The sequence below is a fragment of the Panthera leo genome, chromosome B3 (assembly GCF_018350215.1).
Source record: "Panthera leo isolate Ple1 chromosome B3, P.leo_Ple1_pat1.1, whole genome shotgun sequence".
Classification (NCBI taxonomy): domain Eukaryota; kingdom Metazoa; phylum Chordata; class Mammalia; order Carnivora; family Felidae; genus Panthera; species Panthera leo.
Window position 1 is genome coordinate 53355338 of NC_056684.1, and position 12935 is coordinate 53368272.

The window sequence follows — 12935 nt, forward strand, 5'->3', positions numbered from 1 at the left end:
AATAAGGTGAAAAAGGGGGAGATCATGTAAACTGTTTACATAAACTGTTTGTTTTCCAGCTTTGTCCCTGTTGCATCAAAAGGAAGTGCCATCAGGAGTCCACCTGCCTATCTCCCAACTCTGACAATTAACTTTTATTCCTGGTGCGGGAGCTGTGTTTGTCCTAGGTGCAGTGTTAAGGTCACAAGTTACGAAATACCAAGAGAGAAAACCTATACTCTTGAATAATTTAACATTGCATAATAATTGATGCTATAAAATCTCTCATAACTTTTTATTATGCAAATGTCAATGTTTGTATCAATTATATGATATAAATTATCTTTTTTTATATATACATATAAAGGTGTGGGTGAAAATTTGACTGATCCATCTGTGATAAAAGCAGAAGAAAAGAGGTAATAAGTTTTAATAATTTCATGAAGATATTTTTATAATTTCAAATTCTACATTTCTATTTGCATAAACTGTCTTTTTTTTTTTTTTTCTTTTTTCTTTTTTTAACTACCAATTCCACAGATCCTGTGATATGGTTTTTGGCCCAGCAAATCTAGGTGAAGATGCAATAAAAAACTTTAGAGCAAAACATCACTGTAATTCTTGTTGTAGAAAGCTTAAACTTCCAGGTAAACATTTTCTTAGTATAATGTATAAATTGTTAGCACATTTGGTTACTACAATTCTTCATAAAGCTGAGGGCATAAATACACATTATTTAATAAATGGATCTATGTTTTCTTTAATTGCTTTTAAAAATACAAAGTTCATTAATTTAATACATTTATTATGTGTCTGCTCGCTGCCAAGAATTGTGCTAGATGTTAACAGTACAATTGTGAACCAGACAAGCATGATCCCTGACCTCAATGGAATTTAGTCAAATCTTAGATACTGACAGGATTAACAGGTAGGACTGTCGTTAATGCCAAACAGAAGAAATAGAACAGGTAAGCAGGTAAGAGGTCAGGGAGTGCTACCTGAGGAACTGACAGATTGCCTAAAACTGAAGGTTAAATAGACTTTAAAGTTAGCCTGGCAAAGACTTGGAGGAGTATTCCCATGAAGCAGGAACAAGAACTTCAGATATATTCTCTCAGGATTGTAATTTCATTTATACATTTGAAAAATTACAAGTTATTGAATCTAAGCTATAGCACAAACCAGTGGTTCTCATTCTTTGGTGTGTATCAGCCTCCCTGTGAAACTTTTTAAAAATTACAGCTTCCTGAGGGGTGCCTGGGTGGCTCATTCGGTTGAGCTGTTAAGCGTCCAACTTCGGCTCAGGTCACAATCTCGCAATTTGTGAATTCGAGCCCTGCGTTGGGCTCTGTGCTGACAGCTTGGAGCCTAGAGCCTGCTTCTGATTCTGTGTCTCCCTCTCTTTCTCTGCCCTTCCACTGCTCATGCGCTCTCTCTCTCTCTCTCTCTCTGAAAAATAAACATTAAAAATTTTTTAAAAAAAGTCTCTGCCTGAGACTTAACCCTTGAGCTGTGTTTTTTAATGTCCCTGTCATTATGACTGATAGATAACTCAGTAGTTAAGAGGTTGGAGTTAGGAGCCAGGTTGCATGGGTCCAGAAAATACCTACATTATAGAGATAGGTTTTTTGTTTTGTTTTGTTTTTTAGAATTAAATGAATTAGTATTTGTGAAGTACCTAGAACAGTGCCAGGCACATAGTAAGCATGTAAATGCTACTTTTTTTTTTTAATGTTTATTTATGAGGAAGACAGAATCAGAAGCAGGCTCCAGGCTCTGAGCTGTCAGCACAGAGCCTGACGCAGAGCTCGAACTCACAAACAGCAAGACCTGAGCCGAAGTCGGACACCCAATGGACTGAGCCACCCAGATGCCCCAATGCCACTGTTTTTAATTGTTGATTGTTAATGTACAGAAAGACCATTAATTTTTGTGTTTGTTTTTTTTCTTTCTTTATTGACCTTGGGTTTTTTCTTTGGTTTGGGGTTTTTTTTTTAAATTTTTGTTTATTTTTTTGTTTGGTTTGAGTTTTGTTGTTATTGTTTGGAGGTTTTTTTGTTTTTGTTTTTTGTTGACCTTGTATCCTACAACTAAACTAACGTAATTCTAGGAATTGTTTTTGTTTTGTTTTGTAAACTTACTGGAATTTTCTGTATAGATAGTAGAGACAGTTATATTCCTTTTCAACCTATATGCCTTTTATTTCTTTTTTCTTGACTTTTTGCACTGGCAAGGAATTCTCATACAGTGTTGAATAGTGAAAGGAATAGTGAAAGTAGAATCTGCTTTGTTCCTGATCTTAAAGGGAAAGCCTTCGGTCTTCCACCATTAACATGATGCTAGCTTGTAAGAGTTTTTTAGATGTACTTTATTAGGTTGAGAAAATTTTCTTCACTTCTTGTTTCTTGAAAGTGCTTCTCCTGAATGGGTATTAAATTTTGTCAGATATTTTGTCTGCATGTGTTTATATGGTCATTTGTGTTTTCTTCTTTAATAGGTTAATAGTACATTGTATTGCCTCGATTTTTGAAATGTTGAACCAGTCATGCATTCAGGACAGACTATTTTGTCATGATATATTACCCTTTTTTATGTATGGTTGGACTCATTTTATTCATATGTTGTTGAGGCTTTTTGCATCTGTGTTCATGAAGAATATTGGTCTATGTTTGTATTTTTTTTTTCCTTGTACTATCTTTCTCTTCTTTTGGTATCACCATAATATTAACCTTAAAAATAAGTTAGAAATGTTCACACCTCTTCTTTTTCGAGGAACAAATTATATAGAATCGATACTTTTCTCATTTTAAATGTTTGATAGAATTGTCAAGTAAAACTCTCTCAGTCTGAAGTTCTTTGTCAGATGGTTTTTAAGGAACAGTTTAATATGTTAATTGATGTAGGATTGTTGGGGTCATCCATTTTTTTATTATTTATTTATTTAATGTTTATTCATTTTTGAGAGACAGAGACCACGGGAGGGGCAGAGAGAGAGGGAGACAGAGAATTTGAAGCAGGCTCCAGGCTCTGAGCTGTCAGCACAGAGCCCGATGTGGGGCTCAAACTCACGAATTGCGAGATCATGACCCGAGCCGAAGTCGGACGCTCAACTGATTGAGCCACCCAGGCACCCCCGAAGGGTCATCCATTTTTTAAATTGAGTTTTAGTGAGTTTTGTGTCTTTCAAGGAATTGGTTTGTTTTACTTAAGTTGTCAAATTTATGGGCATAGGGTTATTTATATACTAATTTGTTCAATGTCTGGGATCTCGTGAGTCCTTTCTTAAGATAATTTGTTTTTTGTTTCTTGGCCATTCTGGCTAAGGTTTATTAGTTCTTTTGATACTTTGAGAGAACCAGCTTTTCTTTACATTGTTTTACTCTACTTTCTGTTTTCAATTTCATTGATTTATTCTCTTTATTCTGTCTTTCTGCTTGCTTTGGGTCATTTGTTCTTTGTTAAAGTAAAAACTTGGATTATTTGGGAATGCAAGCTGGTGCAGCCACTCTGGAAAACAGTATGGAGGTTCCTCAAAAAACTAAAAATAGAACTACCCTAAGACCCAGCAATTGCACTACTAGGCATTTATCCAAGGGATACAGGTGTGCTGTTTCGAAGGGACACATGCACCCCCATGTTTATAGAGCACTATCCACAATAGCCAAAGTATGGAAAGACCCCAAATGTCCATCGATGGATGAATGGATAAAGAAAATGTGGTATATATACATACAATGGAGTATTACTCAGCAATCAAAAAGAATGAAATCTTGCCATTTGCAACTACGTGGATGGAACTGGAGGGTATTATGCTAAGTGAAATTAGACAAAAATCATATGATGTCACTCATATGAGGACTTTAAGAGACAAAACAGATCAACATAAGGGAAGGGAAACAAAAATAATATAAAAACAGGGAGGGGGACAAAACAGAAGAGACTCATAAATATGGAGAACAAACTGAGGGTTACTGGAGGGGTCGTAGGAGGGGGGGATGGGCTAAATGGGTAAGAGGCACTAAGGAATCTACTCCTGAAATCATTGTTGCACTATATGCTAACTAATTTGGATGTAAATTTTAACAAAAAATAAAATAAAAAGAAATAATAATAAGAAATGAACCTGGGGGGGGGAAATACTTGGATTATTGATTTGAGGCCTTTTCTAACAAAAAGTTTACTTCTATAAATAAATTTCTTCCTTTCTCTTTCTTTCTTTCTTTCTTTCTTTTCTTCCTTCCTTTCTCTCTCTCTCTCTCTCTCTCTCTCTCTCTCTCTCTCTCTCTCTCTCTCTCTCTCTCTCTCTTTCTTCTTTCTTTTTCTTTCTTTCTTTCTTCTTTTTTTTAGCAGGAGCATGCAAACAGGGAAGGGGCAGAGAGAGAGGGAGATATAGAATCCAAATCTGGCTCCAGACTGAGCTGTCAGCACACAGCCCAACATGGAACTCTTAACCGGTGAACCATGAGATCATGACCTGAGCCAAAGTCAGACGCTCAACCGACTGAGCCACCCAGGAGCCCCTTATATATATGTTAATTATATTTGAAGTGGGCTGCTTGCAGACAGCATATAGTTGGGTCATAGGTTTAATTTGTTTTTTTGTGGTTTTTTGTTTTGTTTTTTTTTTACTTAACAATTTCCATTTTTAACTAGTGTTTCAGACCCTTTACATTTTACATAATTATTGATGTGATTAGATACAGATCTTCTGTTGTACTGTTTTTCTGATTAATGCCTTCTTTTTCCACCCCCCCCACTCTGTTTTCGTATTGTTTTATCTTTATGTTTATTTTTTTTAGTGGTTGCTCTTAGTTCTTCTTATCAAGAATGTGTATATTTTGCCTTCATTCTCGAAGGCTATTTTTTACTGGATCTAGAATTTTAGGTTGATATTTCTTTCAGGGCATAGAAAATGTTTGCTGTTTTCTGGCCTCTGTTATCTCTGATGAAAATTCCACAGTCATTTGAATTGTTCTTCCCCTATATGTGATGTATCATTATAATCTAGCTTGTTTCAAAATTTGGATTTTCAGCAGTTTGATTATGAGATGTCTAGTTGTAGGTTTTTCTGAGTTTATCTTGGTTCAGGTTTGCTTAGCTTCTTGAATTTGTAAATTTATGATTTTTATCAAATTGAGGAAGTTTTTAGCTGTTCTTCAGATATTTGTTCTGCATCAATCCCTTTTCATCTCTTTTTGAGGCTCACATAATAAGAATATTAGACATTTTTGGGCACCTGGGTGGCTCAGTCGGTTGAGCAACTGGCTTTGGCTCAGGTCATGATCTCACGGTTTGTAAGTTGGAGCCCCACGTCGGGCTCTGTGCTGACAGCTCAGAGCCTGGAGCCTTCTTCTGATTCTGTGTCTCCCTCTCTCTCTACCCCTCCCCCACTCATGCTCTGTCTCTCTCTGTCTCAGAAATAAATAAACATTAAAAAAAAAGAATATTAGACATGTTTATATTGTTTCTCAGGGACTTGAGTCTCTGGTTATTTCCTTAAAAATTATTTTTTGTCTGTTGTTTAGATTGAATAATTTCTATTGCTCTGTCAAGTTCACAGACTTTTCCCTTACTCTTCATTTCTTCATTCTGCTTTTAAGCCCGCACACTGGATTTGTTGTTTCAGTTATGTTTTTCAGTCCTATAAACTTCCTTTTGGTTCTTTTATACTGATTATTTCTCTGCTGAAAACTTGTTTTTTTCATTCATCTCAAGTTTGTTTGCACTACTTCATGGAATATGGTCGTAATAGCTGGTTTAAAGTCTTGTATCATTCCATCAGAATAATCTTAAGGTTGGCATCACTTGTCTTTTTCTTTGAGATGTTTCTAGTTCTTTGTATCTGGTAATTTTAGAATGTGTCCTAGATATTTTGACGAGGAGATTCTCATTCTTACTAAAAATCCTCTAGAGAATGTTGATTTTTGTTTATTTGTGTTAGTAGACAGCTCATTTAAGCTCAATTTACAAGTCCTAGTCTACCTTTTATAGCTGTGATTCCAATGTCAGTTTAGTTTTCAAAGCTTTTGCAGTATTACTTAGGTCAGCCTCACTGTGTCAAACATGGTCAAGTCTGGAAACTGAGTGGAGGTCAGCACATAATTTAGTCCTCAAAGCCCATCCTATGCTGTCTTTTCACATATTTGCCACTCAAAGGTGAACTTGGGATTTCATACACAAATTTAGGGTATCCCTCTCTCCATTTTCCTCCTTTCCATGATTCCATATTTTGTGATTTTCAAGGCCTTTTTTTTTTTTTTTTTTTTTTTTTTTGTTAGAGCGGGACAGGGGTGGGGGGTACAGGGGATGGATAAGGTACTTTGCCTGGAAAGTCAGGATTGTGGCTTCCCTATGCTGTCACACATTTCCTTCAACTGAGTCCATTTCTGATGCTAAATGGTAAGGAAAAAAGAGGGAAAAATTTTTTTTTGGCTCTTAAAGATACCTATTTTTAGTTCTTGTAGTCCCAGAAAAAGGTTTTCTCTTGGAATTGTAGGTGCTTGCCCAGGTGCCACCACCTCAAAAGTGCCTCTTCATGACTGGGACTTGTAGGTAAGGGCCAGAGGAGCAAAAAGAGGGCATTCCCCTCAACATTCTCCATCCCACAGAGTCCCCCTTCCTGATCTTCTGGTCAGAAAGTCTTAGAGCTTTTTCTCTCCATGCTCACTATCCATTTCTGAGATCAAGCCAGCTATCTGTAAGTCTAAACTTGAAAAATAAGAGAGGGGGGAAAAAAACCCAGGAAACTCACCACCAATCTAGCCTAGGCCATTCTTCAGGTTTTCATCCCCTTCCTCAATATGTCTGCTCTTAACTTTTCAGGAGCCTGAGATAGTGACTTTATGCTTATGTGAAGGGTTTTTACTTCTAATCAGTGGGAGAGATAGAGTTGAATATCCTTAGTCCATTTTAGCCAGAACTAGAACATAACAGTGGTGAATTTATTAATAGGTAGCCCAGATATAATGTTTATTTGGTTTTGGATCTAATAATGTTTCAAGTAGTATATCTATTTTTTAAATTAATTTTTAAATTACTAATGTAGTCAGGATTTCGTAGCTTGGAAGAGACCTTAAAAACATTCCAACCCGGGGCGCCTGGGTGGCTCAGTCGGTTAAGCGTCCGACTTCAGCTCAGGTCACGATCTCGCGGTCCGTGAGTTCGAGCCCCGTGTCTGGGCTCTGGGCTGATGGCTCAGAGCCTGGAGCCTACTTCCGATTCTGTGTCTCCCTCTCTCTGACCCTCCCCCGTTCATGCTCTGTCTCTCTCTGTCTCAAAAATAAATAAAACGTTAAAAGAAAAAAATTTAAAAATTAAAAAAAAAAAAACATTCCAACCCAAATCTGTCATTTTCCAGAACATTTTAGAAGTCAGATAATTTGTCCATGGTTATACCTCTCTCCATTGTTCTTGGTGTACAATACAACTACAAATTAATTTGCATTCCCTAAGGCCACACTGGCACAGTCTTTTAAATTTAAAATTTATCAAAATGTACTCATACAATAGCAAATATGTATTTGGATCGTTGAATATAGGCTATCACTCAAAATGAACAGTTCATATTCTCAGCTGAGAGTTCATATTCTGAGCTCTATTTTATATGGAGATAAAAGCATAAGGATATGTGCATGACTGTGGTTAGTTTTAAGTTAAACTTGGTATTACTGCATTGTTTTCCAATTCTGCAACTATTGTCTATAATTCCCAAAATGATTTCATCCTATCCGATAGCTATAAGTGTAATCTGCATACTGATAGTACCATGTTTAACTGAATGAAGACTTACTGTCTTTCCTGAGCTCCTGTTTCTATATTCAGTTTCTTGCATCTCTACTGGGTTACCCTAAAGTATCTTTATAGGTAGTATATCCATTCCACAACTCTTGACTCTCATTTCCCACCCATCATTTCCAGCTCAGCTTTACCCTGAGTAAACCAGTGTTTACTCAGTTGCTTAGACCAAAACCTAAAAGTTAATTGGTTTTTTTCTCTCACCTTGCATTCCCAGTCTTTTGAACTCTGTCTGCTCTGCTCTGAAATCTTCCTAGAATTTATCCATTTCTCTTAATCTTTGTTGCCACCACTTCTTCCATGTGTTCTTGCCAAATGCCCCTAACAAGACTTCACATGACAGTCAGAATAGACACTTAAATTTGATTATGTTCCTTCCTTAATATTGCTTAATACCTTCCAACAGATTTTCTTTTTAAAAATTTTTTTTTAATGTTTATTTATTTTTGACAGAGAGAGACAGAGCATGAGCAGGGGAGGGGCAGAGAGAGAGGGAGACACAGCATCTGAAGCAGGCTCCAGGCTCTGAGCTGTCAGCACAGAGCCCGACGCAGGGCTCGAACTCACAGACGGCGAGATCATGACCTGAGCCAAAGTCGGATGCTCAACCGACTGAGCCACCCAGTCGCCCCCAGATTTTCATTGTAATCTGTACTCCTTACCATAGCTTGCATCCCATAAATCAGGGGTCAACAAACTTTGCTGTAAAAGACAAGGTAGTAAATATTTTAGGCTTTGTGGACCATATGGCCTATGTCTCAGCTACCTGGCTGTACGATGGTAGTGCGGAAATAGCCACAGAACATCTGTAAACAAATGAGCATAGCTGTATTCCAGTAAAACCATTTACAAAAACAGGCAGCAAGTGAGATTTGGCTCACTGGCTATATTTTGATAACCCTTGGTCTTTAACTGTTGCTTGACCCCATTTGCTACTAGTCTTCCCCTCATTCACTACGTACAAGCCATGCTGTCTTCTTGCCATTCTTCAAAAATGCCAAGTTCATTTCCTTTTTACGGTCTGCAGTTAAACTTCCCTCTGCTCAGAGCTTTGATAGGTCATTTCTCAATATTGAGGTCTTTACTCAAATATTACCTCCTGTGCCTCTTCAGCCCAGCCTTGTCTAATAAAAGAATCAGCTTATACTATCTCTTGTCTGGCTCTCACCAGACTGTTTGCTTCAAAGCATTTGTTACTAATAATAATTCTGTTATTTTTCTATTTATTTTTCTTCATCTACAAGAATATAAGTTCCATGAGAGCAGGAACCATACCTGTCTGCCTTGCTTATTGCTGTGTTGCCACTCTTACATGAGTTATTGACTCTTGCTCAGAGCAGAATACTTACTTATATGTTGAATGAATGAATGATTTCATTTTTATGTGTATATATTTTGTGACTTTTTAATTAAAAACTACCTCCTAGAAAATAGATGTGGCACATTTAGAGGAAAATTGATTTAGAAAATGTTCTTAACTTTTCATTTCTAAGAAATACTGACTTTTTCTTCTTTTTTTGTTGGGGGTGTGAATATAGATCTGAAGAGGAATGACTATACACCTGATAAAATTATATTTCCTCAGGATGAACCTTCAGATTTGACTCTTCAGCCTGGAAATTCCACCAAAGAATCAGAATCAACTAATTCTATTCGTCTGATGTTATAATATTACTGAATCATTGTGGTTTTTTTTTGCCTACACCTCACAAAAATGTTACCTTGTCATTTTTCCTTCAGGAGGAAATTGTTTGGTAATAGAGAAAAATGTGTGCAAATGAATATGCTGATTATGGCACTGTTAAAAGGTCGGTATTCTTTTGACCTGATTAAACTAGTCAGTCAGGAGCTCCCTATAGGATACAGCTGGCAGCTGTTAAATTTTAAAGGTAAAGGAAAATTAGTATTTATAACTTTTTAAAGGGCTCTTTAGCAGAAGATTTCATTTGACTTTGTTCTGATGAGGGTGACACCCTCTCTCATGTGGTGCAATACCATTAACCAAAGTTAAGTGTCAGTGTAGATTTTATTGGCAGCTGGTTTCCTGCCATTCAGCTAGTGAAATGAAGAAATCACCCAGCCTTTTGGTTAAATGGCAGACGTCTTCCTCAGTATGTTTTAGTGTGTTGAGTGATGATGTCACTAGTCCCCAACTAGATGCTTGTTGGCCATGGAAAAGGAGATGATTTGTTATTCTAGATCCATAGGGATACAAGAAGCCTGAGCTGAAAACTATTTTCAAAGAGGGACTTTATGAATCAGGATTAGGCTCCATATTTAAAGATGGAGCCAATTTTTTTTTTGTTAAATAGAACCCAAATTGTGCAAAAGTATTAGTGTTATTTTTTTTTTAACATTGTTTTTTCAAGTCATTGTTAAGTAGAAGAAAGCCATGGTAGACTGGTCTAACCTAAATATATCAGAGGAGAAACTTAACTCGTTGTTCAAGAGAAGTTACCTTGTAAAAAAAGTTTAAGTGCTTTTTTCCTATCTGTAACTGTAGTGACAACCTGGAAGCTACACACTTCTCCAAAGATCTTATTGACAGTACACCAAATCAGAATGTAAACGTAAATTCTTGCTTCTATTTAAAATTGTGTAGGAACACCTGAACATGAGTATTGTTTGTGGTACTTATTTAAGAAATTGAGTTGGATTATCATTATGTGATGTCGGGAGATTGCAATGTAACTTTATGCCAATAAAATGTACTTTAACTGCCCCAGATACTGTTGAATACTCAACAACAAGAAAAGCTTTCATCTGACTAAAGTTTTACGCTTTGATTTTTTCTCTTTGTTTCCTAGGTACTAATTTTAATTTTTATTTAGGAAGGAGCAGTGTAAATCTTACTTGTATTCAGTAGTGTATCTCATAGATACAGACAAGGCAAGAAGAGATGAGCTGTTTAAATAGTGTTTAATATTAATGGGGGGGGAGGGGAAGAAAGAAAAAGTGTATTAAAGATATTATACTATATACATTTTGTATATCATTAAATCTTTAAAAGAAATTAAATAAATTTATTCTTGTTTACAGATGTTTACTGAGTTCAATCATTCTGAAAAATTATCCATGTTTTCAGAGTGTTTTTTTAATTACAGAGTATCAGCTTTTTTAAATGAACCATTTTGTACGCCTTTCATCTTCTGTCCTGTGTATTGTTTAATGTGGTCTTGGTTTCCTCCTCTCTCTCTCTCTCTCTCTCTCTCTCTCTCTCTCTCTTTTCAATCTGTTTCTTGTTATGTCAGAAAATGGAGATATGGGTTATCTTTTGAAATTTAGTTTTACGTTGATTATTTTCATGTTAATAGTAACCAGTGTTTATGTAGCACATAATATGTGCCAGGCATTACTCTAACTGCTTTATATTAAAGTACTTACACCCATTTAATCCTTAAAACAATCTTATGAAATATAGGTTATTATCTTGTTTTACCAATTAGAAAATAAAAGCATTAGATAAAGTAACTTTCCTAAGATTCTTATAATTAGAATGTAGCAGCAGCACTAGGATTCAAACCCGGGAAACTGGCTTTTGAGTATGCTCTTGAGCCCTGTGTTATGTTGACTTTTAAGCATAGTGATGATTGATTTCTGTACCAGTTCCTGGTTGCTTTTCCAAACTAAATCTATCCGATAACCTTTTTTTGTTGTTAATTCTGGAAAGTAACAGTTTACCCGAAGACCACATTTCTCATTCCAAAGAAGTATGATCTTTCCTTAGATTACTGAATTTCGTCATTATTACTCTGGTCTGAAAGTGTCATTTGCATAATCTCTTTAGCATTTTCTTCTCAGTGTCATTCTGCTGAGAACAGAGCTCATCTCTTTGCCAAATTACTTTTTTTTTGAGAGAGAGAGAGTGCAAATGAGCAGGGGAGGGGCAGACGGAGAGGGAGCAGAGTCCATCACGAGGCCGGATCTCAGGACTGTGATCATGACCTGAGCTGAAATCAAGAGTCAGGAGTCGGATGCTTAACCAACTGAGCCACCCAGGTGTCCCCCAAATTACTTCCTAAAACGTCTTACATAGATGTTCTCTGATAATTTGCCTTCATCTATCTGGGGATCTATGAGCCTTCATTACTTTTAAAGTAATGCATGTTCATTGTATTGTAAATATTTTAAAATGTAAAGAAAAATATAAAAATTACCCTTGTTTCCCAGCCTTAAATTGGGCTGTTGTTTTATAGATATATACCCCATTAGATTGTACATTTCACAGAGGAAAGGACCTTTAGGATTTTTCACTACTATATCACCCAGCACCTTGCATAGTTCATAATTTGTGATACGTATACTGAAAAAAAACAAAACATGAATTTTTAAATGTTTTTCTACAATACCAAACTTTCTCTTGAGGAAGATAGATCACAGTGATATATATAGTCTTATGTGTTTAAGCAGACAATCAAAGCAAGTGTACCCAATAAATAGTCATTTATCACTCAGAGATCAAGTAGTTATTTGCAGAAAAGGATGAATCCATGTGTGGGCATTTTTATGATCCTTCTGCTCTCATTGTTTCCCAGCTAGATTTCACAAAGGTACCTGTATTTGGGGAACCTGGATCCTCAGATCAGTCACAACTGGCACTTAATTAATTGTTCAGTAATTATGTACTGGAGTGAAACCTCCCAACCAATGTGAGGCTCTCAAAACTTGGTCTGTTACCAACCGCGAGCTGTCTTATTTATTTTTGTGTTTCCCTTAGTGCCTTGTTGGAGTTTGTAGTATAGAATATAGGTGCTCAATAAGTATGTGTACCACAGAATATTTCTAGTATTAGACAATCTGTGAGCCTTTTAGGGAAAATCCCAAGCTATGGTTTTGAACCTCTGGAATATATTTTTCTTCTGCACTCTGGAAATTCCTCAAAGTAGAATTTCTAACTGGATTCCATGATTCTGCCTTAGTGGTAACGAACAGAGAGCAGGGAGGGAGAGGACATGGTTATTCAGAAAAGCTACACACTCCACAGTAACCGTGCTTGCTTTTGTGTGCTGCCCTACCCTACATTTAGCTCCCTGGTGTCCCCCCCCCCCCCTTTGGGATTTCTTTTTTTGAAAAACTTTTTTAATGTTTATTTTAGAGAGAGAGAGACAGAGTGAGTGGGGGAGGGCAGAGAGAGGCAGACAGTCCAAAGCAGGCTGCAGGCT

General features: G+C 36.5%; 1 protein-coding gene across 2 annotated transcripts in view; it reads left to right on the forward strand.

Moving 5' to 3' along the window:
- The window catches only part of TRPM7 (transient receptor potential cation channel subfamily M member 7), a 122691-nt gene extending 111966 nt beyond the window's left edge, over positions 1-10725 (forward strand). Inside the window, exons 37-39 of one of the 2 annotated variants that reach the window (XM_042942044.1) lie at positions 347-398; positions 520-626; positions 9312-10725. In XM_042942044.1, coding sequence (XP_042797978.1) covers positions 347-398; positions 520-626; positions 9312-9442 — 290 coding nt within the window. In that variant the 3' untranslated portion in view covers positions 9443-10725. The remainder of the gene's footprint in view (positions 1-346; positions 399-519; positions 627-9311) is intronic. The other variant, XM_042942045.1, reaches the window with a different exon arrangement.
- Positions 10726-12935: the final 2210 nt, after the last annotated feature.